Source organism: Anarhichas minor, unplaced genomic scaffold (assembly GCF_050575085.1).
Source record: "Anarhichas minor isolate MPS153535 unplaced genomic scaffold, ASM5057508v1 ptg000024l, whole genome shotgun sequence".
Lineage (NCBI taxonomy): Eukaryota > Metazoa > Chordata > Actinopteri > Perciformes > Anarhichadidae > Anarhichas > Anarhichas minor.
In genome coordinates this window covers 16,597,896-16,622,612 of record NW_027466470.1, presented here as the reverse complement: position 1 = coordinate 16,622,612, position 24,717 = coordinate 16,597,896, and the positions used below count along the sequence as shown (strand labels likewise).

Sequence of the window (24,717 nt, the reverse complement as noted above, 5' to 3'; positions counted from 1 at the left end):
AAGAAATTATACAAAGTAAGACAAAGTGTGTGTGTGTGTGTGTGTGTGTGTGTGTGTGTGTGTGTGTGTGTGTGTGTGTGTGTGTGTATGTCCATTTATGTCTGATCCATTTGATGGGTGAGTGAGGGGTGTCGGTTGAGGTTAGATAGTAATATGGGATATATTTCAATCTCCACATAAATACACAAATACATGTACACAAATATATATATATACACACACACACACAAAATCAAAATAACTAGATTAACTCTCAGATTAACAGATTAATACTCACCAGGAATGCCACCCACATACAATGAGTCTTTGGTCAAATGTATAGTGGACGAAGGTGGTCCTATCTTGTAATGGTCAATTGTGTCCACGTGCAGCTGCACAACATTTTTCCTCTTGATCACTAGAAGACACATGGACAGCGACTTAATGCAAAATACAATTTATATCAGTATCCTCATAAGTTCTAAAAGCAGTTTTAGTTTGTCGTGAATGATGTCTTTCATGAAGTGACTGTGTGCATTTTACCTGAAATTTTATGAAACAATCCATCACATAAAGAAGCTTTCGGCTTCACCGACACGCTGAATTCCCCTTTGCCATTGTTGGCTTGTGCCACCACCTGTGAATGGGAGCAAGTTCAAACACAAGTTCAAACTTATGTAAAGATACCTTTACAGTCTAAGTTAAATGTAAGATCTGCTCTGTAATGTTGAAGTCCCCTAAACAAAGACACAGACAGTTAGAGATGTGTTTTACCAATCCAGACCCGGTTCAACTGAGTCTCTACTTTCCAAAAAACTAATATTTTGGGTCACGAGTATCCAGCCAGGAAAAGAAACCAGCTGATGTGGCGTCTTGAAACTGACTGTCAGGCCTCACCTCTCCTCTGAGCATGTAGACAGTGAGATAGTGGCCCATTGCGGGTCCATATTGGTTCCAGCTGGAATCACCAACATGTAGCAGGAGTCCAGTCGGGCTACGCGGACGAATATTAAACAGCAGCTCAAAGCTGTAGCCCACAGTAAAGGAGTCATCTGAAAAACAAAACACAAATCAGATATTTTCATGGTTGTCTTCGTGGGAGTTGTAATGTATGTATATCATAATTTAGACCATAAGTATCAAAAGAATGAGGAGAAAGCCATGAAATGAACATATCATGGAGACTCTTTCGGGTCTCATAGCTACTTAGAAGGAACTGACATGAAACTAATTTCCAGTGAAGTCTCTTTGAAAGGGCTAACATACTAATTATAGAGAACATGGAGACAGAGTTCTTTAATCAAGTCCAGTTAATATCTAGTGTGTATTTCACTGCACACTGTACAGAATGTGCAAAGATGTCTTCCCGCATGTTTGTACATTACAAGCATATGAACAATTTAACAAATATGTACAATACATATTTTAAAAATACATTACATGGGCTAAATGGACCTCGCAGTTTTTTTCACATTATCAATATGAACAGTATCTTATTTAAATATACATAAATACATAGTCCTTGTCAGGATATCGACTACAAATTACAGCAATTAAGTAGAATATGTAAAATATTTATACATTTATATTTATCTATATTAAGATTTATTTGCTAAATGGAATAACCTTCAAATTTCACATACGATCACTTACAGCCCTCTTCTTGAAGATACTTCCTTTTTTTCATGTCCACAGACATGTCTATCTTACCACCTTTTTGGATACGTCTATACTATATGTCTTATTAGCATTTTGTCTCTTTAACTTGTATAGGAGGAGTCAAATTACGTGGATGCGGTTGCATTTCCTACAGATGGCCAACAGTAGCTGATAGAAATCATTAGAGTCGTCAGAGTATCAGATTGCTATCAGAGAGATGGACTCACTGATAATGACATGTGCTCCATTCCCTGAGAAATAAGCCCCTCTTTGTGTCTGTCCCTCGAAGCAGGGGCCAGCACCGTGGTTTGTGGTTGGATTTGACATCGGTGCTCCATTCATTTTAAAATTACGGATACAGCCGGACACACTTTGCTTTGGAAGGGCCTTCAACTGAAAGCAAAACAAGCAAAACAATTGCCAAAATATATAGATATTTCAATTTGTGAACAATTTGTTTGAGTGTGTGAATTTGTGTGATTTATATTTTACCTTCAGCTCTCTCTGAAGGGACTCTGGGGCACTGCCCAGGTGCACAGGTGACACAAATTGCTGCATGGATGTCGTCTCAGCATTTGTCAGCAGACCATCCTGGGCTCTGATCCCATCTACAACCAGTCGGAATTTCTTCTTCTCCAAACTGAAAATGACCTGCAGGCAACATATTCGCAATACACATAAATAATGACAGAATATTTAGCTTTGCTCTTGAAGGGGATAGTGTGATCCATGGTAGCATCATGATAAACACGCGATTTGTATCATGCGAGTCCACTGACCGAGTGCCACTTCCCATCATTGTACTTCTCCCTGTTGAAGATCTCCTTCTGTTTGCCCACAGACAGTCTGATCCTGCCCTTGGATATGTATAAAACGAGATGAGAGCGCCCTCCTCTGGTAGCAGCAAAGAACAGCAGGCCTTCAGGAGCGCGAGTCCTGACATCCAGTGAAAAGTGGGGCCTGGCAAGAATAAAGAGAGAAAGACACCATCTTTAGTGTTTGTGTGTGTTGGCTCTGATATAACTGTAGCATAGTTCTTGAGATGACAGACTCGGCCAAGCACGCTTCATTTAGAAATCTTCCACTGAACGTTGCATGTGTGTGTGCATGCATGTGTACTTGCCTGGGCTGCACGACCTGTAGTGGAAGGCTGTAGCTCAGGCTGCTAACAGGGCCACCCATGCGATAAGCATTTTGAATCAAGGCAGGCAGTGCACATGCTGATAGAGTCTCATTGATCGCCTGCATCACAACATCCTAAAAGAGCACAAACAGACAAAAGAGACACTCAGCACAATGTACAAAGAAGGCCCTCAAATCGTTGTTTGCTCACTCATCTTCGAGGATGTCTCCAAAGGGGTTCCTCTTATTTACTGTCAGCAAATCAAGATGGGAGCTTACCACACTATCTGGTGGTAAGAATGACTATAATCATAGTTAATATATAAAATACCATATATACTTTATCAAATTGGGGCTCCACAAGCAGTGTGCAGGTGAGAACACTGAGGACATGTTGTTCACTGATAAATGAATGCAGCCAACGATTCAACTAACGATTATTTTCACAATTCGATTCTTCTGTGTATTATTTGGTAGATTAATCGAGTAAAATAAAATGTAAAAGAATAGTCATCCGACAGACTAAAATATATTCAGTTTACAATCATAGAAGAACGAGAAAACCAGAAAACATTCCTGATTGCGAAGCTAGAGAATGTTTTCTTTGCTTTTTAAAATGACTTAAACCAATATCAAGAATTATTGGATACAATTTCTGTTGATCTACTACATTAAATAACTGACTGTTGTAGTGCAGATCGGATGTATTCCAGAGATAGTTAACAACCAGCATTCAATAGTTTAGACAAATAGCCAAGTACAGCCTGGTAGTTATGATTTCATCACTCATTTAGTTAGTAGTGATGATTGGGGGTCAGTGAGTGGGTCAGTGTGGATTTTGTAATTACAAAATTACACATTAGATGTACATTGAGGTTTTTACTATCAGGTTGAGTTTATTGTAGCAGCACAACACCCATCAACTTTCTGTTTACTCAGAGGTGTGTTTGGATTGTGAGGAATTATGATTTGAGTGATTTCAACAGGAATGAAGTTGTGATGGAGTTGCAGAGATTGTTCAACTGTAAATCGACTCAAAGACCTTTTTGAGATGGCTCCTGTAGTCCCGGTATAACAGAAAACACCAGTAATGGATGAGAGACCCCCCCCAAAAAAAATCCTCTTACAGTGTTAAATGTGTGATATTATGACATGAATCCTAACTGACACAGCAACGTCTCTTCTGTAGTTTGCCTTTCTGTTACTCCTTTAGTTAATCTATTAAGTCCAGACGATAGTGTCAATGGATTTTATTTTTGTTCACTTGTTTGAACTCATGCAGCAGCTGAGAATCCATTATTCATTATCTATTGTGGGTCAGTGGTTGTTGGGGAATAGATTGCATTGGTGATATGGCCTCCGTTAATCACATGCTTCACGTCAAAAGAATAGAGCTTAGTATATTATGGTGGGCATGCAAGATCCACAGAGATTTGAAGAAATGATGTAATCATGCTTTGATAATGTGTCTGAACATTGTAAGCTCCTCTAGGCCTCGCACATTTCATCGTGAGGTCCAGCTTAGCTCCGAAATACCAACATTTCGTCTCAGGAAATGCCTTCCTGAACTTCCGACTGGCTACATAATTATAATGAAGATCACTGTTTCTCAACCTTATTGCTGGGATCCCATTCATATTCGAGAAGTGGTACACTGATACATTTAGTTTTGGTTGTTAAGTCAAGACAAGTTTATTTATGTAATAAAATCTCACAGGGCGTCAGTGGCCCACAACAGCAAGGGTTTCCATTTGATATGCATTCAATTTTGAATTACAATTTGTCAATAAAAGTAGAATATGAAAGTGCGTCATAATCATATTCTCATACATTCTGATAAGTAAAACAGCGTCATGAGCCAGAGGATGGTGAGAAACTGAGACGCAGATTTTGTTTATTGGACATGAGCTGTTACGATTTATATCGTTGTATAATCAGGCATGTCTGTGAGTGTTTCCATTAGGTTTGACAATAGTGTGTAAGACGCCACATGCTGGTGAATGAATGATAGAAAGTGGTTCATTACTGAGTTACACGAAAGAAAGAAAAGAGACACGAGCTGATTTCAAGCTTGTTATTCACAAGTTTTTGTTTGTTTTAAATAGAATAGGCAGATATACAGAACATTTAATAATTCTTATGATTAACGGTAATGTCCATGCAACTTTTTATTTAAGTACACTGCAGATGAATGAGCTTCTGCGTAAGCAACAGAACATTGTGGTGCAAGCTGCCAGTTTTTTCATGTCAATATGAGATTCTTGTCAGCATCAGCAGTTCTTAGGGCTCCTTCTTCTTCATCTCTGGAAATAAGGCAGCAAAATACAATGTAAACAATGTCAACATAAGACAAACACTGTGCGATTATTAATCTGCCCTTTACAAATGTATGAACGTTACAAAAGGGAAAGGTAAAGATGGGTATGACTTACTGCTTGTAAGTGAAATCAATCATAGAGTCACCATGTTCATAATGTATGCTAGTTTTACCTTTAAACAAGATGGATTGCTCTAGTCGTTGACAATAACGTCACTTAATTCAAATGAAAGAGAAGCAAGTTGATAAGCTTTGAAAAGAAGTTTTGATTATTTCATCCAAATGTCAGCTTTTTCACTCGTTTACAGCAAGAATAAACAAACTCTCACCTTGTTAGAGGCGCGGTCCAGCATCAGTTGAGGAAAAGTGTCAGCAGTACACACATCCAGCAAGACATCTCCAGATGTCTTGAAATGGCTTAAGTCCTCAGCGTTGAACAGATTGTCTGGCCTGCAAACAGAACAAATGACAGATAGAACATAAACAGGCAAACAATCACTGTGCAACTTCAATGAAAAAGCTGTACACAAATCTTGATGCATTTCAAAATGATGCAGCTACTACGCAAGGCAAAGTAAGGAAATATCACCGTCTCGTGTAGAGGTTGGAAATGCAGCCTTTGAAATTGTCTTTTCCCAGGAACAAGGAGCCACCTGTGTTAGGTATGGCAGTGCTGCCACTCTGCTCCTGACCCTCGTCTTCATCATCAATAAGCAGCTCGACCCTGTTGTAAAAAAAAAAAAAAAAAAAATCATCTTAGTATTTTTTTTTTACACTAGCTTTAGAGTTTATTTATTTTCTTTTGCATTGTATTTTACAGGTTATACATTTCAACTGCTGGGCAAGGAAGGGGTGTCACTGTCAACGTTCATTTATTTTCTGTGTGAAACTGAGCCCATATATCTGCTAACATCACCAACCCACAGACTAATGTGTATGGTTGTCACAACATTGTTACATATGTATGGATATCAAAAATATTTATTTTATGTTTGAATATAAGTTGCCTCTTTCATACCTTCCACTTCTTCTGGTTACAGTTAAATAATGCCACTGGCCATCGTGATACGGTTTGTTTGATTTCCAGATCTTGTTGTTGAAACTGAGGATCACATGGCCATTTTCCAATGCGAGATTCATCCCATTAGCCTGGAAAACAGAAAAAAAAGGGTTTTAAAATGTGACCAAGTTTTACCTGTTGTCTCAAACAACTCCAATCTCATAAAGTCACAATTAAAACATCATATTTCAAAATAAATGTAAGGACTGACCAGATGTTTGTCCTGCAGAATGAGACCCTCATTCTCTGTGCTCTTGAATCCGATGGAGACAGTGACGTCATTGGCCAGACTAAAGCCTCCGAGGTCAGCTGACAGGGAGCTCCCCAAGCTTAACTCTGCATTACGATAAACCTAGACAAGAACATGGACATTATACATTAGTTAATTTGTTAATTAGCAGACACAAAAGCCAAAAGTGTATTTTGGTCAGTGATATGAATGCTGGTAACTGGTTCGGGATGCAGAGGTCAACGTCCTACCAAGGAATCCTTGGGACAACCTTTGCTGACGCCCACTTGGTCGGTAAGAGGTTTAAAGCCGCCACTCAGCTTCGTATTCTTCAAGCATCCTTTGAACGGCTGTATGGTGATATTATGTCTGTGAAGATGAACAAAATACTCTCAATAAAGTGGGAAAGGTGACCACCTACCTTTCAACATGCAATGATGAAGATAAAAATTGCTCAAGTACCTTTCCCTGAAGTCTGTTGGGGCACCACCAATGTAATATTCTGCAAATAGGTTGTCGGTAAATGGAATGTCGGCTGTCGCTACTTCTTTTTTTAACATAACGACAGTCAATTTCCCCGGTCTACCAATGATGCGGATCTCTGCATAGTCACTTAGCTGAAGAAAGGACAAAGGAGCAAGATGTGGTTGAATTAAGGATTCTTGATTTACAAATGCTATACGGTTGAGTCACCATATCCATCAGGGAAGAACCTGAGTGATTGCAGAAAACCCAAAAAAAAAAAATCTTCTTACCGGGAATATTTTTTCGTTATTTGTAGCTGGAGTTTGTAGCAAATTACTACGTAGGAAAATGATTCCCTTCTCAATCGTCACGGCGAAGTAATTGTCCTATGTTGCGGGGGAAATAGAGTAATCAAATTCTTGCAAATAGTACATATAATTCTACGTTCCTATAGACACAAACGATGATTTACCTCATTTCCTATGTATAACAGCAGACCGTTTTGTGAACGAGTGTAGACGTCCATAGACATGGAGCGGATGATAGATGGTTGATCCATAACCACTCTACCATATCCAGTGCCTTCATAGAAGTCAGAATCCGTTTGAGCTACATATCTGGAAAGACGGGAGAAAAAGTCAGAAAATTATATTTCCAAAATCTGATTATGAAATGCATGTCTTAAGTTACAGACAAGATAGCCTTTGCTCATATGTCTGAAAGTTCAACCATCTTCAAAGAATCTTCCCTCTTCTATCCCACGTATTCAGGATCACAGAGGGGCTAAAGCCTTCTCAAGCATTAATTGGGCAAGAGGCAGGGAAAGAGAGCTCACTGGTCTAACGTTGGGCTAACACACTTACAAACACGAGCAAAAGGCAAACTGACCTACATCGTCTAACGGAGGAAACACCCAGATCTCAACATCTTCAAAAATAATAAAATAAATACAATTTTACACCCTTGTTCAGGGAGCTACCACAAAGGGATGGGATGTAAAAAAATGTTATCCATTCATGCCACAGGGATGACATCAAAAACTGGGGTGGGGTGATACTAAACATGTCAAACACTAGATGGCAATACAATTTTTTGTATTGCCAACGATTTTTTCATGTTTAAATAATGACTAAAATAATTCATAATGGTTCACATGCCATTGAAAAGGCATCGAAGCATGTTTATTGTTCACAAACATCTAGAGTGTAGTCAACCCTAATCATATTAGGACATACCTCTTGCATGGTATTTCTAAATTAATTCCCTCTGCCTTTTGGAAATTGTAGAGACCGACGGCCTTGTTGTTAATAGAGGAGAACTCAATGCAGCCATCGTACATGGGGTACTTGAGAGAAGCTGGCAGCTGAGGAGAAGCAAAACAGAGAAAGGTATTAATAAAACCAATGCTTGCTGAAAATAAAGAAATGTATAGTATTGCTGTTCTTATTTCCTTGTTGCTTACAGTGAAGTTGCTAGGGTAGCCTCCAACGTAGAAAACAATATCACTGGGACTGATGTCCAGGAGGTTCTTTTTCTCATTTCCTTTACTTTTTGTCACAATTGGCCCTAGTGGTTTGTCTGAACTGATATCTTTGGTGAGGTTCATTTCTGCATCTTGGTAAATCCTGAATTGGAAGAGGGGAAAAAATATCACATTTAAACATGCAAATTCTTCACAAATTCCCTTGGTCTTTTCCCCTGAACGCTTTGTAGTAAGTCCAAGTGGATAGGAGCGGAAATTAAATAAATGTGCTATGAAACACACGACACTGAAAACAGGGGATTTACAACAGAATTATGCTGTCAGTTTACCTGCGTAAGTCCACTCTATCGAACGTGGCCGACTCAGACACGGACTTGCTGATGAAATCCGATTTCATCTCATACTCGACTCCGTTGAGCTTGTACACACCGAACAGCCTGTTGCCCCTCAGAGCCATACCGATGTAGTTCTTAGAAGACTGTGAGACACGATTTGTTAATGCCTTGTGTACAATCACTACAAACAAAATATTTATATTGATCTATTCACATGCATTTGGAGTCACTTACATCTCTGTTGCCAAGATACAGCACAAACATGTTTTCTTTGTTGCCGGCCTGTCTGCGTCTACGTATTCCATCTCCCCTGCCTGCCTGCCCTAGAGGTCTCTGCAGCGACAGAGACAGGGACGTGTAGGCCTTCAGATCCTCTAGATCATTTGGTACACGCAGCTCCACGTGGCCATTGCCCAAGAACTTCATCGGGACCACAATCTGGAGAAAACACACAAAAAAGGGAATTAGACCCATCAAGGAAAAATAGAGGATACATTGGTTTGATTTGGGCTTGGTCATGGATGTATTTACAGAGTGGGACCTCACCCTGTTAGCTGTGTCCCGGGCTTGTTCGATGAGCTCTTTGATCTTTTTGATGTTGTCAGAAATGTTGCTAATGGATGGGAACTGCGAGGTCAGGTCCTCCACCTCTGAGATCTTATCATTCAGAGATGGGATGGTTTTCAGCAAGTCCTTCACTGGAAGTAGAAGATAAGCGAGAGATAAAATTGTTAATGTGTAAAAAATGCAGTACTTTACTTTTAATCTTTACTCTGTACCCCCCCCCCCCAAAAAAAAAGAAAAGTATTGCCTAATGTGACGCAAGGCCTCTCACCTGTCTGGTCCACATCGTTGAGAATATTGTCCAGGTTAGGGTCTACAGAAGGGACACTGATTTTGCCAATTTCCTTTCTGATGTCATTCAGTTTGTCCATAGTTTCAGTGGCCGTGTCATTGGCTGAAGCTGCCTTCTCCTTGGCGTCATCAATCATACCGCTGATGTCATCTGATTTGAAGAAAGGAGTGATTAGAGGAAACATGAACCCTGGCAATAGACTATGCTATAATGCCTTGACTTGTTCTACCTCTGTTGCCGCTGTCTATTTGGCTCTTTGCATCAAGCAGCTCTTTCTGAAGAGCTTTCTTCTTCTTGTCAGCATTATTCAGGCGGGTCTTCAGGTCAGTAACATCAGCTGCAGTGCCTTTTACAGAAATACAAGAATTAGTGACCATCTTTTGGCTTATTTTAAAAACAACAGTGTCATAGTAGGGCTGAATACCTTGGAGGTCTTTCTCTGCCTCCTTTGCATTCGTCAGTAGTTCATCACTGGTCTCTTTCAGGTCTTTTACTCTTTCTGTGAGCTTCTGTTTCTTTAAATTCTAAAGGAAGAAAAAAATTTGGTTAAAGTACAACAATATACTAAAATATTCTCACTGAAACTTAACGAATTGCATATAATTCCAAGAAGAGTGTGCAGTTACTTAATTTCGAAGAAATCAAGTCTGTGGCTTACATTCAGGGCGTTGTTTGCTACACCTTTGGCCTCATTAGCTGCAGCCTCAGCAGCATTAATTGCATCGGTGATGTCCTTGTAGGCATCAATAGCGTCTTTGGCGTTCCGAACCTCAGTCTGTCCACTTGCGTTCTTAACAGCACTGTAATACAGGATAACAAGGGGCACATGGAGAACAGATGCAAATTACACACTATGCTTGGATAGCACTGGACCACCAAGAAAAGCTTACTTAGCATAAACAACAGGCAAAGTTTGCCCTAAGGTTATAATAGAGATAGTGTGTCTTTACTATATGTGCAAACGACCTACTCTTGAAGTTCCTTTGCCAGCTTGGCAAGGTTCTTAGCATGTTCCTCTGCAGCCTCCACAATGTCCTTCTTGGCAGCGGCATTGGTAATCTTATTCACCTTCTTGGTCAAGCCAGTCTTGGCACCATCCAACTGTGCTGCCAGCTGTTCATACTCCTACAAAGGAGAAGGACAGGCGAATGGGTGCAAGTTATTCGTAACAAATACCAATTTGAACCAACGGCGAGCAAAAAACAGGGATCGTTATCTGAGCGGACGGCATGTTGGGACCTGACAGCTCGCTCGCTCGTGTGAGATCAGACATGAGGCCTTTTTATGCAACATAGCTACAGTGTGTCAGTGTGTGGCTCATGCCGAGCACAGAAAAAAACTTCGGGCAAAGGACATGCAAGTTACAATTTGGCGAACGTACCGTTTTGCTGTCAGTTAGCGTTTTCACCAAATCTTCTGTTTTCTGCAGCTCATTTTCCGCCATGGTCATTTGGTCCTTAACGGTCTCCTTCTCCTTTTTTAAGTCGTTAATACGTTTCTGTAGGGAGCGCATGCGTCAGTTTAGAGTACAACTGTGGAATTACTGTAAATAGCAAAAATAACCTACACGGTATTGTTCACTCTGTTTACATAATACCTTATACTTATAAACAACTATACAGTACATGTGTATTAAACAAATCAACAAGCCCTTGTGTTTCTCATAACTGATTAACTAGTTGACTTGAGAGTTACTACCTGCAGATCTGCCAGTGCCTGAGCACTGAGCCCGTTCTGGGCGTTGGCTTTTTTCAGCAAGTCCACCGCCTCCTTCAGAGCCTTGTCCAGGTCCTTCAGCTTGGCCTCGTAGCCCTTCAGAAGGCCCCGAAGCTTTTCTGCTGCACCCTCGTTCTGGTCGCACTGCTTACTGACATTAGCCTTGATGTATTCCAGCACTAGAAAACAGAAAAGAATAGGTTAATGGACATGTTTCTGACCGGTCTGCAGGGATGTTTAACTTTTTTTAACAACAACAGTGCTTTGATAAAGCAACTCTGAAGTATTTACTGAAGTATCGTACGTTTCTTAGCCTCGTCTCTTTCTTTCTCAGCAGCTGTCGTCTGAGGGGTGAAGTTCCTATCCTGCATCTCCTTCACCATGCGCTGAGCATCTTCTAGCATTTTAGCCAGGTTTTCATTGGGCATGACATTACCACTGGTGCTTTCATCCTTCAGTTGGTCCAGCAGAGCTTCAAACACACACAAAAAGTACTCAGTCAGTCAAGAAAATATTTAGGCTCTTAGAATCGGAGTCATTAAATTGTATTGGAGACTATTAAACTACTTGTAATGATACACTACAGAATGCAGACGAACCAAATATAAATGCAGAAAACAGAAAAAACTAGGACGCCAAAGGAAAGTAGATAAAAAGACATTTCGTCACTGAGAGACAGAGCAGACGGTTGTGCTGCTGAATTTAAGTTCTCTTTACCTTGGATTTTCTTCAGCATGTTTTGAATCTCTGAGTCCAGATCTTTAGCCCTGTTGTGGGTTTTTCCAACTTCTGCCACAGCCTTGTCAGCATCAGCAGACGTCTTAGCCGCCTAAAATAAAGACCGACAATACACATTTTCACACTTATTATCACATGCTGAGATTTGAATAAAATACTACAGTAGGCCTCATCTCCGTCGCGCTACCTTGTCTTTGAGTGTGCTGATGTCATCTGAGAGCGTGCTCACGTCGTCTTCCAGCTGGTTGGCTCTGGACTTCTCGGTGTTGAGGGCGGAGGTGAATTTGTTGACAAGAATCTGCAGAAAGCACAGTAGACGGAAAATTCAGATGTTGTAGGTAGAGTGCTGAAGCTTGAGGCTGATGGGGGCTGCTTGCAAATTGCTTATTCACGTGTGTTCATTGTGAATCCACAAAGAATGAAGGGAATGTAAGATTATGAGAGAATGAAGAGCGACAAGGCGGCTCGACAAGCACTGGCATCCAGTGTTGTGGTCACTAACTTGTGTTGACACACAGGCTGTGGGACAAAATTCACTGAGATTGCTTATCAGCTGGAATCTCGAATGTTTGAACAAGCACACCCATACTGTGCCATCATGTTTGTGTGTGTGTGTGTGTATTTGTGTGCATGTCTGTGTAAGAAACGGACATGTGCAAAGTGCAAACTATAAAGAGACAAAGGCACCTGGATTTGGCATCATTTTGTGGAATTTGTGTCTACACTGAATCTATGACTATTTAAATATCTTTAAGTGCTCTTTACCTCATCTACAGCCCTATCGGTAGCCTTCAGAGCTACAGTGCTGGGTTACAGTACACTGAAGTGTTACCTTGGTGTCTGACACAGCCTTTGCCAGCTTCTTCATCCTGTCCTGAGATGTGGCGCTGGCAGTGGCGTTGTCCAGTCGAGTCTTGATCTTTACCAGCTCATCATCCAGCTTCTCCAGATCATGCAGTAAAGTCTGGGCACAATTACCACACTCTAGAACACAAACACGTATTGGATTAGCGAGGGATCATACTCAATCTATTGTAACCTGCACGCGTGGATGGATTACTGAACGGGTCTACCGGGCACCCCTGGTCTTCACCTACAAAATGTGACTCAAAAAGACAGGCGTCAACCAGGAAGAGATGACCAGAGAGAAACATAGAATGACAACAGAGAGACAAAAAACAACTGCAAAAAGACAAAAACAATACCATAGTGACACAAAACAACAACAAAGAGACACATTGTGACCACATAGAGAGGGGGGGGGGGGGCTTTTGCATGTCTGTTCCCAGAGGCCAATTGTCTCATAATCCACTCATGCCTGCATGTCACAGCGTCAGACCTCAATTATCTTTGTAAATTCACCTTTGCAGTGCTCATCTGTGTTTGTGTCTCCCGGCTCCAGTGTGTTCTTGCAAACTGGAGAAACAGAAAACAGAAATAGAACATTTAAACTTCATTAATGACTATGTTTAAGGATCAAAAAACAAATTGAGTTGAAATAAACTGTATCAGAATGAAATAGTTAATTAATGAAAGGGCAGTGCAGAATCTAACCTCCAGTCCTGGGATCACAGTTTTTGCCGTTGCCGTTGCAACTACAGGGCCGACAACTTCCTCCTGGTGTCGATGGATCACCATAGTAACCACGAGCACAACTACGGGAAAGAGAAAAAGGTGAGACAGAGAAACGTGAAATGCCTAAAGCATAAGAAAATACACAGTATCTGCACAGCATTTCAGCATCCATACAGACACTCACCTCTCACACTTGTCTCCTGTGTAGCCAGCTCTGCATATACACGCAACGTCTCCAAAGACTTCTTTGCAACCGATCGCGAAACTGCAGATTGATAGGGAGATCATGGTTTGACTCTTGAAACACAGATATACATTTAATTACAGTACAGCTGTTTGGATGTATTTTTGCCTTTTGTCCCACCCACCTGTTTGCAGGCGAGCTCAACGGGCACGGGCAAACTCTGCACGTCTTCTGAGCCGCGCTTCCATAGTAACCTTCTTTGCAGCGTTCACATCGATCCCCATCCGTGTTGTATTGACAGCTCTGAAAATGACATAATGTATTCATGACATTGTGAATATATATTGGATCAAAAAACTAAATTACTGCGAGTGCACTGGAGCGAGCCTTTCACACTTGCTGTACCAACTCAACCACACATCAAGTCTTTTATCACGCTGACGAACGCAAACGTCGAGGGGCAAAGAGAAAAGACATTTCCCTGCCAATCAATCGAAGAGTGTGTTTGATGCACACGGCAGAGTGAGTGTATTCAGCCGCTTGTGTCCATTTGGCTTTGAGCTGCCAGGGTGCATTGCGCACACAGGCCCGGTCTTGAGCGTCTTGCACAACAGAGACGGCTGAGATTTTGAAATGTGTAAAGGCTCGTCCTCCGATCAAGGGTGAAGAATGATAAGCAGGAGGGGCTCCATAACTGGTAATCAGGAAGTCATATAAAATAGTGCTCGTGATGTGGCCCACAGATGTACCCTGAAGAGGACAGGTCTAGACTCTGATTAATCTGTGGCTCACACTGGAGGTATGTGTGGGTGTCTACCTCTGGTCATGAAGTCACTAATTAGGGTCGAGTGTGTTTCTTACCAGGCACTTCCCTGTCCTGTCTTCACACTCATCAGCCAGACCGTTGCACTCACAGGACACACAGCGGCCCAGGAAAAACCCTATGCCAGCTCTGAAGTAGCCAGGAGCACATTTCTGGAAAAAAACAAAAAAACACAAATATAAAGACATAATAACCAAACTTGAAAAGACTAACTCATACATCCAGATGTACCACTAATAAGCATATCTCTACTCAAAAGAAACCTCAGGCTTGTAGAACAATTATGATACGAGGTGGTACTTATCATGTAAAATGTAATTTATGTATATTTTCTTTCAATTCAATAGAGAGATGTTGTAAAGATTAAATAACCAGACAGGAGTGTCTGTTTTCAGCTAATGGAGTGGATTCAAATCTAAAAAAACAAAAGTAGTTCATCACAATGATGCAAAAAATCCTGTAAATTCAATATGGGAATAAAAAAAAGCAGCCCAGCTCATTGATTTGCAACATTGCCTCCAATTATTAACAGTAAATGTAAATAAATCTGTCATAAATATCTTTTTAGTTTTTTTAAATTATATTATTCTATGTTTATATATTATCATATGTTATCATGATAATACATATATTATCATATTGCCCAAACAAATCAGACAGACTAAATCTATAACCTGTAAACACAGCATCTGTTATAATTTGCCTAAACATGGCAGTGTTTCCAGAGAGGATGATTAAAACCTACTCTCCCAGACTGTTTGCCAAGATATGAAGCAGTGAACTTGACCTGAGTGGAGTGTCATTAAAAATGAACACTGAGGAGCCACAAAGCATGCCCTTTGCTTTCAAAGATAACAGTCTTCAAGTCACCAACAATCCACACCTGATACGCTGAGAAGTGTAACCTACAGCTCAGGTGAAACAACATCCCTTTAACAACAAGATACATCACGTCTTCACAGATGTTTACCTTAATCTGAGAACTTGCACCACTGTCATTGACAGAGGGGTAGCGTACCCCCTGGGTACCTTCATCATTCAATGATGGATACTCTATCCGCTGAGTTCCCTGCTCGTGAAGTGAAGGGTACTGTATCCTTTGAGACCATCTGTCAGGATGCCTGGGGTAGCGGGGTCGCTCCCCTCTCTCTCGGGGCCTGTGGCCAGCGCAGCAAAGTCCAATCAAAGTCCAACATAGCAAGGTCTGTAACAAAACCCCCGTACGCCGTTGTCTATCCATACACATGTCTGACATTCCTAACGTTTAGTCCGTGTGAAATAATGCTCCACTCTCCCCTGCCTCAGCCTCTTAAACGAACCCACTCACACACACACACACACGCATAAAGAGAACACGCCCCACTCCCATCTGAGTCAGTCTTGCAGATCAGAATGAGTGTATGTAAGCACACAAGCACACACATGCAAGTGCTCTATCTCTCTTTTTGTCTCTCTCGCATACACACACACACACACACACACACACACACACACACACACACACACACACACACACCTCGAGAAATATTTATAATCATGTTGGTGCACGCACAAGCCCGCGCAAACAGCTAATATAGGATTTCCGCAGCATTTCTGAATAGAGAAAAGGAAAATGGCAATATTAAAAATGCTTCTGTGTTTACTTAAAGCTGTAAGGGTGTGGTGATAAAGCCTCTACTAGAAGAAGCAAGTAAAACATGTATTAAGATTCTCTTTTTGTGTGCGTGCGTGTGGTTTATAACGGTGTTTATGCAAACATATGTGACTGAGAGGAAAGCCAGACATCCTCAGACAATGCAGACAACAAACTCACACCTGAATCACGCTCCTCAAACACAACTAGGTGTGCCGGGTGCACCGACACACACACACGCATACTGTTGGCGCACTCAGATTTATGAGTAACAATGTGTTGCCAACGGCCGCACCCCATGTGTCAAGGTGAGGCGCCCTTGTCATACCGCCTCTGGGCGCAGATAATCAACTTCCTTTAAACACTCCCGATCAGACTGGTGCTCAAGTAAACACAGGAAAGGTAACCACAGCTGTGGCAAAGGCAACCTTACATTTCACTAAAAACATTTCTTGGTATTAATGTTTCTCTCCAATAATTAATGCTCTACATTTCGTGAAAATCTCCCTTTAAATTAGCGGTTGCTCCATTCTCCTTTTTAATTAGCCATCATGGGCAAAACTACTGCAATCATGTGTATACAAATCAGATCTGAGGAGCACAGACACATTCATTCAAGTCAGCACCATTCCCAGGATAAAAACAATTCAAGTAAAGCTCTTCCTTGGCAACTACATCGTGGTTGTTTGCACTACGTGTCTGTGAGCTGTAGCCATGCCAGTGATTATAGCTGTATAATCACTAATATAATGTCTGCGTGACTGTGCATCATATCCAGCCCGGGGCGACACAATTTGACTGTGAAGCTCTCCGGCTGGTATTTTCCGGTACATTACATCCAAAGCTGCCCCTCTGATGAATTTTTCCTGTAGGAAAAGGGTGTGGAACGTGGTTCAGGCGTGTCAGAACACCCTTAAAAATATATGAAGGAGGTCCAGCTCCTCAAAGATGACGGAAGGGAATTTCACTTCCACTGTTTGTCTACACACAAGACAGGGTTCACTAAGGCCAAGGTGACGAGATTGGATCTGGCTCGCATTGAGTTCGGATCTCAGTGAGGTGTGGACAGCATGTGGGCACAATCCGGACAATTAATGAATTAACTTAGGTCTCACATCATCTTCACATTCTTATTGTGAAGAATTTATGGGAAACTGTGCTTGAGTGAATGAGAGGAGCTTTGTCAGCCGCTATTCTTCAATAAAAAAAACGTCTACTTACGCTGCAAAAATAACAAGTAACTTTTATTGTTTATCTGTTTGACCACTAAATATCATAGTATCATAGTCACATTGAAAAGACAAGTGCAACCACAGCTTAACATGCAAAGATTTTAACGATGCTACCCTTGTTTATTGCTTAAATTTCATAGCTGTCGTGTTTGAGATTCATCAGGTTCAGTAAAGACTATTATTTGATTTGAAAAAAGAGGTTGTAAGTGAATCATCATAAAACCTTCTCACATTTTCCGACACACCTTTACACCTTATTTTATTCAAGGAAGAATAAAGACAAAGCAGTAGAGAAGGATATTCAATGGGCTTTAAACTCCTCACCTCACAGGAGTCTCCGGTGGACTGAGGGGGGCAGGAACAATCTTCCACAGTGTTTCCAGGACCACCAGTCCCCGTGTTAGTCACCCCCTCCAGGCCCACCTCTCCTAAGCTGAGTCGCTGGCTCTGAGTAAAGTACAAGGCTCGGATCCTCAAGCCAACCAGACCGGCTAGGACCATCATCAGTTCCTCTCTGGAGACCGGCCTGTTGGTGACAGCATGGCGCCAGTTTCCCTGCAGACAACAGATCAGTTATTCTGAGACTAATGCTGAGAAATCTGTATTCGTGGTCCTCTGAGGATGAACTTTAATGGCTTTGGTGACCTTTCCTCCGGCACTATTATCAGGATTAAATTTCACATATGTCAAAAATCTAAGAGCGGAAAAAGCACATTTACACTCCCCAGAAGATGAATCCGTCCTGTGTTTGTCATTCAAAGACTTGCTTTGCTGTCAAAATCTACATAACACAAACGTATCTTATAATCGAATAAGTATATTCCCAAGGAATCAACTAATTGGTTTGAATAACCTCATAACAGCGTGCGGTTCATCCTCTTCCAACACTTTCATATCATGTGGTTTATTTAAAATCACGGCGTAGTAGGGCTTTACATTGTAAGTGAAAAAAGAGGACCTGGTTTGTACTTTACCTCTAAGAGCTGGACTCTGCCCTGATACAGCTTGTCTGGAAGTGGGACTTGTGGAGCAATGTGGATCAGGGTCATATCCTGACCCTAGGGGGGAAATAACATGATGAATAAATACGCTGTGTTTCTCCCACTGATAAAAAAAAAAAGGTGAGGTCTAAGCGTGAAGAAACAAGTAGCACTACACACAGTCAGCACGACATCAGGTCTTCTGTCCATGAGAGTCATCCCCTCACTGGGAATTCCAAAGGATTTGGACTGATAGGTAAGGAAACCACCATAAGACGAAACCTACGAGAGAAGGGAAAAGCCCAAATATCTGTCAGCTTATCTAAAAAGGCTGCAAAGACCACTGAAGCACAGAAGTTAGCTCCAAGGAAAACGTGGGTCTTATTTCATAACTAAAAAGTAATAGTTGAGGCCATCATTTCTATCTGACATGATAGTCATTTATCTATTAATCTAATTATTAAGATTTGATGGTCCATAAAAGAAAAATAAGATGAGGCCAAAAAAACTGCTTATCTGAACCAAAACTAGATAGAAGGGGGAAAACAGGAAGGTGAGGGTGAACTCATATGCTCATTACAATGCTCCACTGGGCTGAAAAACTGGGTCCACATGCAACAATGGTAAGTCAGATAGTACAGACATTTTATTATTTCATAATTTTCCCTTCCAGATGAGTCATTTAAATAACATATTTTAAATGGCATCGTAGCTAAATTACTGCATTGTCATATTTGAATGTTTAGTGAGTAAAATGGGGGACACGGTCACGGACAAAGATAAGACCCAAAAAAACAACAATTCTTTCTTTATTTATGTTTTTAAAACCATAAAGCTATTACTCTGTTTCCATATCTTAACATTAGTAAACATTTATTGACACAAATTGCTGTCATGGCGTTCTCTCCCCTCAATGACTCACCCTGTCTCCCAGGTAGGACGATGGTGCCACCCAAAGTAGAGTTTGAACTGTTGGAGGAAGCTCCTGGATGTCTGCCACCACTGTGTTACTGGCTGTGTTCAGCACAGAGGTAACCTCCTCCTGATCGGGGCTTTCCAAACGCCAGGCCTGCATCTCAACAAACTTATAGCAGGGAACCATTTGTTGGTTAAAGTGAAAGATCCTTAAACTGTACTGTATTCACAATACACAAGTGATAACAGACTCCATGGGCTTTTGACTTGAAGACACATAATATTACAAACAAACATACGACTGTGAGCCAAAGAATGTACCCAGAATCCAATGAAATCACCACTATGCAATTGCAGGCCCTTTTCCTGAACAACAGCAAAAGTTTACCACATAACTGCTATCAGCCAGAAAGCTCTGCAGGTGAAACATTTCCAAAGGCATTCATAGACATGCAGGGGCACGAAAAGCCAACACACCTTCCCCCTGCGTTTGGTGGAGCTCTGACACTGGTCAGTCGCTCCGAAGCAGAAGCAGCTGGTACAGCCGTGAGGGTTGGAGGGGTCAAAATAGAAGGAACCTTCCCGACAGGTATCACACTTGACGCCAGCAACATTTCTCTACAAACATGGCAGTAATAATAGAGAGAAAGACAGAGCAAGGGAAAGATAAATAAACAAAAATGAGCCAGAGGGAGTTTTTTAAATCAGCAAGGTGCTGAAATGAACTCACCTTGCAGAGACACCTCCCTGTGTCTGGGTGGCAGATGTCGGCTGTGACGCCGCCACGGTTACAGCTACACGGTACGCAGTCAGGGAAGCGATAATAACCTGCAGCACAGCGATCACACTGCCGGCCACCAATCCTCGGCTTGCAACTACAGAAACATACACAGGCACATTATCTTTAGTCAAATTCTGGATGTCATATGTGGCTCATGCATTTATCAAAGTACGGAACAAACTACATTTACAAATACAACTGAGAAAGGAAAATACAGTAATATCAAATGTTATGTACAGAATGTAGGTTTATGCTGCCATTTGTTCACACTTTCCACTGTTTCTTTGTGAACAGAGACATCCACTGAGTGGTGGAGCTGATTTTGAAACTGAATACATACATGACAGAAAAGACAATCAACATGAGAGGACTGTAAACTCATCCCCTCATTAATCACTTTAAGCAGCTTGGTGTCATGTTTAGCTTTCTGTTAGAGGCTACAGGCCTCACATTCCAGCCTTTTCCACAGCACTAAAGTACAAGAAAGAGAACATGTATTGGCAAAGGACAACCGTTCTTTGTGCAGCTGTTTCATAAATTCTGTAAATTTCAGAGGAAATTATACAAGCATACAATTCAGGGGAATAAAGAAATTATATATGATAATACCACAAATATCATTAAGTGACAACTCAACTGTCCAGTAGACTACAGCAAATCCATAGTTAACATTAAAGAAACATGAATAGAAAACAGAAACATAGGTTTTTATTGCGTTTTATAGTAATAGGGAAAAAGTGTCAAGATTTCTTTTTTATATATATACTGTATATATATATGCTCCTCCAAAGTGTGCCTTAAACATATTCTCACTGACTGGTCTTTGAAGTTTTTAAACTCTCTTGTCAAATCAGATTTTTTATTTCTATGTCAAGAACCTTTTGGATTTCAGTCACGAAACATTTCTGTAACATGGCAATACATGTTTTTACATCCTTTATCTTTGGTTTAATACACAAACATAATGTATAGAACACTGTTTAATTTAGTATTCTTACTATGAAGCACTAGCATCCAAATGTAATAAGCAGCCTTGTACTTTCGTAAGGCCTCCACTTGCCTGCACTGTCCGGTGATGAGGTCACAGTCAAGCCCTGCGTTGGCTTTGATGCCATTTGGAGAGCATTCACAGCCCTCGCAGCCCAGCAACGGGTGATAGCTGAAAGTCTGACCCTGGCACACATCGCAGGCAGGTTTGACTGTCTGAGGAGGGCAGATGCAGCGTCCTGTCACCTCGTCACACAGTCGGCGGCCACATTCACACGCTGCAGGAGGGATAGAGGGTATTTGTTAAATGTATTTTAAACTAAGTATGGGCCTCACATTCTAACCAGCGCAAGTCAGAAGCAAACGTTCACTCACGTCTGCAGTAGGGGAAGCCGTAGTATCCTGTGGCACACTTTGTGCACTGTCGACCGATGACATGCTGCCTGCAGGGACACTGTCCTCCAACTGGCTCACAAGTGGTCCCGGTAGAGCCGGACTTGTCACAGTTGCAAGGCAGTGCTCCGTTGTTATAGGCTGCTACAAGAGAGCGGGCAGAGTCTCTGCAGAACCGGGGAGAGGTTCTCTGGCTGATGGGACAGGAAAATAAAAGGAGTCCTTTCAAATACAGATGTGATTGTATACTCCACTATCGCAGCCAGAGGGCACCATTTCCCAAAACTTTTACTGTGCCGTTTATTGTTGTAAAACTGGTGAATAAATACATTGTTGCACACAAAAAAAATCAAACAAAGCATCAATATAACCCACATTTTAAGAGAGAAGGACTTTAAAGTGCCATTTGAAATGGATTGGAGTCCAGCTTGTTTTACAGACGTGGTGGATACTCACTCAACATAGAACCCTTCTCCTCTACACTGCTGTATGAAATCTGCAGATTTATCCAGCGGCTTCTCTTTCAGAAGTTCAGGGGTGTAACTGCTATCGGGAACCAACAAGATATAATCCTACACAAAAGACACAAAGCATTAGAAATGATAAAATCACACAATCTCACCAGAAACTTCCAGTTTTTTTTGTTTTTTTTCTCATTATATTCACATCAGTATGATGCAGAGTGATAAACAGATATAGGAGGATTTCAATTGTTTTAGCCACATCTTTTTCTGCTTCATTTTCTCAGAAGAAGGGAACGTAATGCGAGTGAACAACAGGCAAGCAGAGCCCAACCTGCTCCTGCCCAACAGAGGTTGGGAGCTTAGCTTTTAGAAAGCTGTGTGCGGCTGCCAGGTGGAATACAGTCCCTTCATTGTTGTTGTTGGGGATATGGCATAACACTGAGGAGGGAGGACCTCAGTGTGCCAAGTAGTCTGAACAACTACAGTACAAAACACAGACCGACTCAAAAGACATGCTGACTTTACACGGAAGTATCTCTAACATTTTTTTTAATTTGTCTACATTTGAGTTGTCATTTAACGTAGTGGCTAAACATAATTTGGACAGTGTTAGACTTGACCACAGACCAGAATAAGTGTCTTCTTAGGTGGCACGATCAGAGAGATGCTGGGCCAAGAATTCTGGTCAAAGTCGAGGGCAATGCGCCCATCAGCGATCACAACCTCCCTGCAGCCTGAGACGGCGGGGCAGAAGGATGCATTTATTGAACCTGTAAGAGAAAAGCAGAGTTGAAGTTGCGTAGAGAAAGAGGAAGAATCGCAAGCATGCTGCACAATAATCCGTCTCAACACCAAAACCATATAGGGAAGTGTGTCCACGGCCTTTGATCATCTTGTCATGAACACAGGGACTTAAATCGGCTCTTAAAGGAGGAATCCCCTCTCACTGCAAAAGCTTTCCCACTCACTGCCTGAGTAACCACACTTATGACCACTGGGAGCCAATAAACTCTTACATTTAATTTAATTTAACGGTCATCAGCCTACCACTTATTCTAACGCACTCACCCTTCCACTCGCGCCCTGCGTCCACTTGGACCTCAACGGGGAACGAGGTATGTTCAGGCTGGTGATAATGGACCACAACCACATACGTGCCCGGGAGGGGCACCTTCGGAGTGAAATTGATCTCCGTCTAGAAAAAAAACACGGAGGAAGCTTAAGCGTCAAACAGTCGTCGTGAAATTGAAAATTAATATCAGGGCAGATGTTGCTCATTGAATGTCTCCAACTCCCAGCAGCAGGTTAAAAGTCCACAAAAGCTCAAATTATTCAACAAGGTTTTGACCTGAGGGAATTTCAGCAGTATCCCATCACTCTGAGGTTGACGGACGGGGAACACCCCGATCTGTCGTCTCCGTCGCCAATCCTCATTCTCTTCGCGTTGAGGAGAAACAGCTGGTTGCGAAGATAGCTGTCCATCACGGGCAGCATATAAAATCCAGGCTGAGGTCGGCTTGTCAAATTGCCTCAGAACGCAGTGCCGACTGGAAACAGTAAACAGCAACAATACGTTGTGACTTGAAGTCTGTTGATAGTGTTTGGCAGGTGTTATTGTAGCAGAATAATGTCACTATGGTTCGAGAGAGGGATCAGTGACAAATAAAACAACATTAATCTCCAATAATCCTTTTTTAAATCTCGAAATCCTCTGGTTATCCAACTGTCTCTCATCAATGTGCAGTCATCCTGATATCATACACTAAATATACACACGTGTCCGAGGAAAGCTTTGGTACACTAACATGTCAAAATGTTTCCGACTTGTACTCTCTACTTTCCAGAAGATATTTAATGTTCTGTAAGTATGGAAGCGATGTTTTGTGAATTTGGAAATGTGTCACAAACTACTTGAATAACCCGTAAATTAACATAGAACCACTCAAAGGCAACAGCAAACAAACACATTTTAAAGGCATGGACATAACACGTCATTGCATCCAGTTTTTTTCAAGCATGCATATGTGTATGTTATCTTAAGCTTAGGAAAGATATTTACTTTTGCTTTCAAATCAATTCCCATAATTAGTTTTTTGTGACATATGTCTTTTCCCTTTTTCAAAGGCTTTTTTCTACACCGTTCAGGGTTAAATACAAAGTAAATGACAGGACTGCAAATTGACAGCTGTGAAGCTGTAACGCAGTCAGTAAATTTAGTGTGACAGAGAGAAAGAGAGGGTTTGACCTAAAGTTCAGCCTCAGGTAAATGACCTTACGCAGCTGGAGGACTGTGTGCCATCACACCTGGAAAACAGATGTGTGTCTCCACAATCCAAAACAGCAACACAACACGGAGGTCTGATCTTGTAGCATATCTCCTAAATTACCGCTTACATTAATGGCTGTTGAAAAGGTTTCTGTGTGATTAATGTTAATGGGGTTTATTCAATGTGACTTACCTGTCCTCAGTGAAGCGGCCATTAGTGGAGACACACAGCACTTTCGGGTCTACATAGTCAGTGGAGAACTCTTCTGCAGGGACTGCATAAACTTTATACTACGGAAAGAAACAAATGTGTTTTAAACTGCATGCTGCTGTCTAGATACCGAGCTATTATAAATTGTGGAAACATTTCCCTCACCAGCAGGAACGATGTAGTGGAAGTTTGCAGAAGAATCTCTGTCTTGTGAGTGAGCTGCAACATTGTCACCGTATTACTGCTGTCCACTGCCACACTCCGGCACAAGAAGCTGCAGGGGGTTAAAGATACAACAACTTTTATCCCATTGT

General features: G+C 41.5%; 1 protein-coding gene across 2 annotated transcripts in view; it reads right to left on the bottom strand.

Annotated features, from left to right (window-relative positions):
- Positions 1-24,717, bottom strand: part of LOC142956258 (laminin subunit alpha-3-like) — a 52,707-nt gene that overhangs the window by 2,524 nt on the left and 25,466 nt on the right. Inside the window, exons 27-76 of one of the 2 annotated variants that reach the window (XM_076097737.1) lie at positions 24,569-24,677; positions 24,386-24,483; positions 23,275-23,473; positions 22,995-23,121; positions 22,554-22,696; positions 21,919-22,034; positions 21,445-21,656; positions 21,143-21,347; positions 20,032-20,176; positions 19,779-19,919; positions 19,309-19,470; positions 18,567-18,668; positions 18,381-18,464; positions 17,731-17,961; positions 14,580-14,693; positions 13,903-14,021; positions 13,719-13,799; positions 13,514-13,614; positions 13,322-13,375; positions 12,792-12,943; positions 12,147-12,257; positions 11,939-12,050; positions 11,526-11,693; positions 11,204-11,400; positions 10,887-11,003; positions 10,476-10,630; positions 10,164-10,305; positions 9,930-10,029; positions 9,735-9,851; positions 9,485-9,655; positions 9,196-9,347; positions 8,884-9,087; positions 8,644-8,792; positions 8,294-8,456; positions 8,067-8,194; positions 7,304-7,448; positions 7,122-7,217; positions 6,829-6,983; positions 6,618-6,735; positions 6,349-6,489; positions 6,096-6,226; positions 5,667-5,801; positions 5,407-5,527; positions 2,762-2,895; positions 2,418-2,598; positions 2,131-2,289; positions 1,866-2,031; positions 877-1,031; positions 523-616; positions 278-397 (exon numbers count right to left, since the gene is read on the bottom strand). In XM_076097737.1, the coding sequence (XP_075953852.1) occupies positions 278-397; positions 523-616; positions 877-1,031; positions 1,866-2,031; positions 2,131-2,289; positions 2,418-2,598; positions 2,762-2,895; positions 5,407-5,527; positions 5,667-5,801; positions 6,096-6,226; positions 6,349-6,489; positions 6,618-6,735; positions 6,829-6,983; positions 7,122-7,217; positions 7,304-7,448; positions 8,067-8,194; positions 8,294-8,456; positions 8,644-8,792; positions 8,884-9,087; positions 9,196-9,347; positions 9,485-9,655; positions 9,735-9,851; positions 9,930-10,029; positions 10,164-10,305; positions 10,476-10,630; positions 10,887-11,003; positions 11,204-11,400; positions 11,526-11,693; positions 11,939-12,050; positions 12,147-12,257; positions 12,792-12,943; positions 13,322-13,375; positions 13,514-13,614; positions 13,719-13,799; positions 13,903-14,021; positions 14,580-14,693; positions 17,731-17,961; positions 18,381-18,464; positions 18,567-18,668; positions 19,309-19,470; positions 19,779-19,919; positions 20,032-20,176; positions 21,143-21,347; positions 21,445-21,656; positions 21,919-22,034; positions 22,554-22,696; positions 22,995-23,121; positions 23,275-23,473; positions 24,386-24,483; positions 24,569-24,677 (6,932 nt within the window). Of the gene's footprint in view, positions 1-277; positions 398-522; positions 617-876; positions 1,032-1,865; positions 2,032-2,130; positions 2,290-2,417; positions 2,599-2,761; positions 2,896-4,819; positions 5,064-5,406; positions 5,528-5,666; positions 5,802-6,095; positions 6,227-6,348; positions 6,490-6,617; positions 6,736-6,828; positions 6,984-7,121; positions 7,218-7,303; positions 7,449-8,066; positions 8,195-8,293; positions 8,457-8,643; positions 8,793-8,883; positions 9,088-9,195; positions 9,348-9,484; positions 9,656-9,734; positions 9,852-9,929; positions 10,030-10,163; positions 10,306-10,475; positions 10,631-10,886; positions 11,004-11,203; positions 11,401-11,525; positions 11,694-11,938; positions 12,051-12,146; positions 12,258-12,791; positions 12,944-13,321; positions 13,376-13,513; positions 13,615-13,718; positions 13,800-13,902; positions 14,022-14,579; positions 14,694-17,730; positions 17,962-18,380; positions 18,465-18,566; positions 18,669-19,308; positions 19,471-19,778; positions 19,920-20,031; positions 20,177-21,142; positions 21,348-21,444; positions 21,657-21,918; positions 22,035-22,553; positions 22,697-22,994; positions 23,122-23,274; positions 23,474-24,385; positions 24,484-24,568; positions 24,678-24,717 lie in introns of those variants that run through there. The other variant, XM_076097739.1, reaches the window with a different exon arrangement.